The sequence below is a fragment of the Sus scrofa genome, chromosome 15 (assembly GCF_054392235.1).
Source record: "Sus scrofa isolate SSC_HxYL_T2T_F1_AM1 chromosome 15, Sscrofa_HxYL_maternal_Yorkshire_Landrace_v2.0, whole genome shotgun sequence".
Taxonomy (NCBI): Eukaryota; Metazoa; Chordata; class Mammalia; order Artiodactyla; family Suidae; genus Sus; species Sus scrofa.
Genome location: NC_139397.1, coordinates 52,336,414 through 52,342,419, shown reverse-complemented (window position 1 = coordinate 52,342,419; position 6,006 = coordinate 52,336,414). Strand labels below are relative to the sequence as shown.

General features: G+C 42.9%; 1 protein-coding gene across 2 annotated transcripts; it reads left to right on the top strand.

Moving 5' to 3' along the window:
* The first annotated feature begins 1,543 nt into the window (after nt 1–1,543).
* LOC110257050 (beta-defensin 109-like) lies at nt 1,544–5,761 on the top strand. Of its 2 annotated transcripts, none has more exons than XM_084999232.1 (2): nt 1,544–1,804; nt 5,266–5,761. In XM_084999232.1, the coding sequence occupies exons 1-2, from the start codon at nt 1,606–1,608 to the stop codon at nt 5,469–5,471; spliced, it is 405 nt and encodes a 134-aa protein (XP_084855358.1). In that variant the 5' UTR covers nt 1,544–1,605; the 3' UTR covers nt 5,472–5,761. The 2 variants fall into 2 exon arrangements, 1 of the variants encoding a protein (XP_084855358.1); XR_014829440.1 differs by lacking the exon at nt 5,266–5,761 and adding an exon at nt 3,263–3,396 and having other exon boundaries at nt 1,675–1,804.
* Nucleotides 5,762–6,006: the final 245 nt, after the last annotated feature.

Below are 6,006 nucleotides of genomic sequence, written 5' to 3'. Positions count from 1 at the left end.
ACTATCTTTTCATTAAATTGTGTACTCTTCAATTTCTTTCTTTATTGTCTTATATTTTCAGATATAGGGATTTCAAATATTTGGTTAAATTTACTCCTAAGTATTTTGTGGGTTTTGATGTATTATAAAAAAATTGTTTTCTATATTTTTCAGATAGTTCATTTTTATTTTATTTTTTTCTGTCTTTATAGGGCTGCACCCATGGCATTTGGAGGTTCCCAGGCTAGGAGTCAAATTGGAGCTGTAGCCACCAGCCAATGCCAGAGCCACAGCAATGCCAGGTCCTAGCAACATTTTCAACCTACACAAAAGCTCACACCAATACCAGACCCTGAACCGACTAAGCAAGGCTAGGGATTGAACTCGAAACTCATGGTTCCTAGTTGGATTTGTTTCAGCTGCCCCATGACAGGAAAACAAAGATAGTTCATTCTTAGTGTATAGAAATGCAAACAAGTTTTGTATGTTGATTTTGTATCCTGAAACCTTACTTAATTTGTTTCTTAGTTTGAACAGTTATTCATGGAATCTCTAGGGTTCTCAATATAGAAGATTCTTCAATCCGCAGAGACAGTTTTAAAAATAAAACTACCAGGAGTTCCCTTCGTGGCTCAGTGGTTAATGAACACGACTATGTTCCATGATGATGTAGGTTCCACCCCTGGCCTCACTCAGTGTGTTAAGGACTGGCATTGTCATAAGCTGTGGTGTAGGTTGCAGATGTGGCTTGGATCTGGTATTGCTGTGGCTGTGAGATAGACTGATGGATGCATGGACATTTCTCATGGAGTAATCGTTGTTTATCCTTCTTCCAACAAGGAGCATAAAGTTGAAAGGGAAACATCAAGTGTTTGTTTATCACAGGAAATACTCTTGAACCAATGATTGCTTCCTGTTTCTTTATTCTCTCTCTCATTGTCTCCCACCCAACCCCACAATCTCCCATCCCACCTCTCTCTCTCACACACAAGCTCAGACACATAATTGTGTGCAAGGTAGAGAGTGTCATTTGCATGGTTATTTTCAATAATTTTATACACGTGTCTCTAAAACATGTGTCTGGAGAAGGCCTTCATCATCCTCCCCCCTGAATTTGCTCCAGTGAGGCATTTTTGCTGGAAGACAGATACATCCTTGCATCATATAGCTATCTGTTGCGTGTGACCTTTTACCGCAAGTTAGTAGCTTAACACAGTAAACACTGGCTAACTAAACAAGCTATGATGTGGTGAGACTTAGGGAAGAGTCTTTGGCTTGAGAGCCCTTATTTTCGTGCCATCAAGCCTCTGGCCTGACCAGAAGTGCACTTGAAGGCTGGGCTTCTGGCTGTGGAGGGTGGGGAAGGGGAGGGGGTTGGAGGAGACCTGCTTCCAAGATCACCCACTCACTGGTGCAGTTGATGTCAGGCTCCAGGTCCTCACTGGCTACTTGCTAAAGTCACTGACCCCCTGCCACCTGGGGCTTTCCAGAAGGGAACACAGCCGACAATGCGGATATCCTGAATCCATGGGAAATGCAGAGCACTCACTTCTGCTTTCTCATCCATTGAATTACTCCCTCATCGTGTACTTTCGCCTCTGGAGACTTCCCCTGGAAGACTGAGCTATGCTTTTTCTGTCAGGCTCCACTAACCGTGAACAAACCACAGGCCCAGGGAGGGAGTGGAATAAAAGGCCACGGACCTGCCATGCTCAGAGACCCCAGGCTTCAACCATGTTGACACCTCTGCCCTTCATCTGTCCTTCACCCATGACGCTGCATGGGCTTCTCTCCATTCTGCTCCTTCTGACTCTCTTCAGCCCAGGTAAGGTGGTGGCTGACGACATGGGTCTGCAGTTTAGAAGGCTACTGAGCAGGGCAGACAGGACCCTGAATCAGCCTTACAGATTCATAATCCTAAAAGCAACAGCCCGTCATGGGCATTATAAAGGGAGGGGGGGCAATAGGAAAGAGACCATTCCTTTGCCAACAGCCAGACTGCCTGATGAGGTCACACTCTGCTTTATCCTCCCTTTGTATCTTGGGACACCCAGGTAAGGCACAGCAATTTATTAGCAGGGAGACAGAACCGAGAAGGTTGTGTTACAACATCATCTGTCATGATATCTGTTCGGGAGCCCAGCAAAAGAGATGGACAGAATCCTGTCAACAGGAGTTAGTGGGAAGGGTGTGTCTTGAGGACCCCGTTATCCAGGTGTTTGTCTCCCGAAGGGACTGGAAATCGGCACAACTCTCACTGTGGGAGAGGTACGTTCCTGACAGTAAAAGCTGGGTGAGCATTTTTTAATCCAAACTAGACACTGTGGAAAGTGAAGGAAGCAGTCTTACAACTGTATCAGAACTAAGGCATAAACCAGGACTGTCTCATCCAAACTGGCCACTGGGTCAGTCCATGTAAATGGCGCAGACCCAGAAGAGGGTTTCAGAAAGAGCATTACAGTCCCCAAGGAGGGGTTGCTGAGAAGACCAAGTGCTGGTCCACATTCTAGGAAGGGGAGCTCAGCTTCAGGAGCAGTCACACAGAATAGATCCCCCGACATGGAACCTAGTCCTGCAAAATGAGGGGGATTAGGAAGAAAACACATTTGGGAATACTAACACAGGACTTATGCAGGAAGAAAATGATTGGGCTGGGACATGGGGACAGCAACCCAAACGGTGATACTCTGTGACCATAAATCCTTAGTGCTAAGGGACATGGGGACAGCAACCCAAACGGTGATACTCTGTGACCATAAATCCTTAGTGCCAAGGTTGCCAAAGAAAAGTTACCAGGTTCAAACTCATCTTTTTTAGATAAGATGATGAGGTCCACAGAAGAACTTCACACTCTCTAATTTAAGGCTTCCTACCTACATCTGGAAACCGGGTGTCAGGGGTGCAGAGACTGACAGGCACTTATGGAGAAAGAGCTTAAACCGCCTGTGGGTCATGCAAGCCTAGCCCCGGTAGCAGTGGGATCTAATCTATTAAGAAGACACATATTAGACAAAATAATCTTGATGTTTGCACTTGGAAGCCTTTCATTTTTTCATTAAAGAGGAACTGCTTTAGAATATACTGACAGGCTCTGTTCTAACCTCCATATTATATGGGATGATGTCAACATTGACTATCTAAGACTATGACTAAAATAGAAAAAAATTTCCTGCATTAGTGGTGTTTCCAATTTAATCTTCTATGTGTTCACATCTTGCTAATTTTTTATCCTGAATACTCAATTTACTCCCTCTTTTTTTTTTTTTTTTTTGGTTGCACCCAGGGCATGTGGACATTCCTGAGGCCAGGGATGGAACCCCCTAATGCAGCTGTGGCACTGCTGGATCCTTATCCTACTGCACCACAAGGGAGCTTCCTGGATTCATGTCCTCTTGATGGAAGTGGTCACTAACAAGTCAGACCTATGCAGGCATATGTCCATCTACACACACCCTGACCAGAGAGCAGCTCTGAGACTCAGGTAGTCCAGACCCTACCTTCTTCCTCCTTCTCCTCTGTGCTCCCACTCATGACCCACTGACTCCTTTCTTTGCATCTATGGCTTCATCTTTCACTTTGATCCATCCTCCTGAGCCTTCTGTGGAAGAGGGTGCCAGTTTGCGGTTTTGCCTCTAACTTCTCACCCCCAAACGATCATTTGGAAATCTCTGTTTATTCAGTTTTCAATACAGTTATTGCTCAGTCATCTTGTATCCGACATATGCTATCATCCCGGTACTTTTTTGAGCTTTAGGTCTAAAACACAAGTAAGCCACATGAGGACTCCCAAGAATCATAAAGTTTTATGGGAAGAGACAAACACAGGAAAATGATTATTTAAAAATAACTGAAAATTTAAAGCAGAGCTATTTGGAAAGCACAACTATGAGGTTTTGAACAAAGAGAACTATTTGTTGTTGTCGTCGTTTGAGATTACTCAAAGGATAAACAAAAACCAACACCATAACACAGATGTGGCAAAAGGAATCATGAATACATACGTCCATAAATGACAAATGATTTGCCAAGTGAATCTGAGGACTAGAGAAGACAGTGGAGGGAACTTCGGACAAATGAAACAAAGGGAGTAAAGATGAAGGTGTGACGATCGTGGTCTATGCATTGTGGTCAATTACAAGTTCAGCACACAGTGTTCTTAGGTGAAGTGATCATGCCTGTGGCCTGGTGATGAGAGTCACAGGCAGCCCGTGGAAGGTCCTAAGGTGCTAAGGTAGGGGTGTCATATGCAGCAGCAGATTCTCATAATGGAATGGACACTCTTATTTGAATTTAGAAACACCCCTCTAGGCAACAAAGAACATGGACAGGAGGGGCAGCCTGGGAGGGAAGGATCACCAGAATGCGCCTGTGTGATAGTGCAACTGGGTGGAGGGACCGCTATTCTGGGTGAAGAGATGGTGACCCTGGAAAGGAATATGGAAGAGCTATAACTGACTCCATGTAATGCATAAATGAATGCACTGGGCTCCTGAATACAGTTAAAGAGCTTTTACCAAGAAGGGAAGCACAGGAAGGAGAATGTTTCACTTTATGTTTCTTTGTTTTTGAATTTCTGACACAAACAAAATGAGGTCCATTTTCAACACTATCATGTTGTAACTAGGATAAAGTTGTAAGGTTTTGTGTGTTTTTCACAAGTTTTCCCCAGCTCTACTGAGGTGTGGATGACAAATACAGTTTGTGTATATGAAGGGTGTACATGCATGTGGCCACAACATGGATGAATGTGGAGACATTATGCTAAGTGAAATAAGTCAAAGAGAAATAGTTCACAATTTCACTTATATGTGGGCTCTGAAATAGTTATACTCATAAAAATATTGAGTAGACTGGTGGTGATCAAGAGCTGTGGGGGAGGGGGAGGAAACAGGAAGGTTGTATGTTTCCATGGATATACATTTGCATCTCTATGGAGACTTTAGTGCATTTGCCATTTTCACTGCCTATGTGTGGCCATATGCTGGAGTAACGCCAAATCAATATTTTGAACATTAAGTTTATTGGCAAGAAAATGAATTTTTATTTGGAGGAAAATGTGCTTCATGCTAGCAGGCAGTGGCTTCCATCTCTGATCCAGTGACATAGCATCTGGCCAAATGTATATGTGTTCAATAAGCAATTGCAGGAATTTGGAGCAGTTGAACAGGCCCTTTGTCCAGGTTCTTTTCTCCATGTGGAAATGCTCATCCTAGAATTCTTCTATCCTCACACTTGAGTTTGCCATTTCATTCATGGACTAATGATCTTACTGACTTTTTTCTGCAGTAAAAAGTGGTTTAGCTTCTGCTGAATATCACTGTGTGAATCTGGGTGGCATTTGCAGAAGAGACCTCTGTAACACCCTGGAGGATCAACTTGGTGCCTGCAAAAGAAGGTGGAAATGCTGTCGGGCATGGTGGATTCTTTTGCCTGTCCCAACACCTATTATCTATTCGGATTATCAAGAACCCATTAAGCACAAAGTGAAATGAAACTAGGAAAAGCATCAAAAGGAAATTTCTTTGTATCTAAAAACTTTAGAATATACATATTAAACAATGCCGACTTCGAATTCCCTTATGACTCAGTGGATTAAGGATCCTGCATTGTCAGTACTGCAGCTCAGTTGGCTGCTGTGTCAAGGGTTTGATTTCCTGGCCCAGGAAATTTCACATGCCGTGGTTGAAGCCAAATAGAAAAAAAAAAAAAAAAACTACTTCCAGCTCTATGATCAACTTCTATTATTCCTTGTCAATAAAAATAAACAGTGATTTCAAATCTACCCAGGTGCTGCTTCTTTGTGACTCACTTTCATATCCAAACCATTGCTTTAAAAGTAAGAGAGCCTATTTATTTAACAAATTTGTAACCATTTGTCACAAAAAGATAAAAAAATTTACCAACAAGTTGCAATGATGAAGATATAAATGTACATTCCATAATTAAATAGACATACAGCAAGCATAAATGACATGCAATGACCAAATACAGAGGAAATCCAGAAAATACCAGGGAGGGGAAGCAGAG

Coding starts and splice junctions, on each gene's coding strand:
- LOC110257050 (XM_084999232.1), top strand. CDS start 1,606: ATGCTTTTTCTGTCAGGCTCCACTAACCGTGAACAAACCACAGGCCCA. Junction 1,805..5,265: donor TCTGACTCTCTTCAGCCCAG/GTAAGGTGGTGG, acceptor TTTTTTCTGCAG/TAAAAAGTGGTTTAGCTTCT.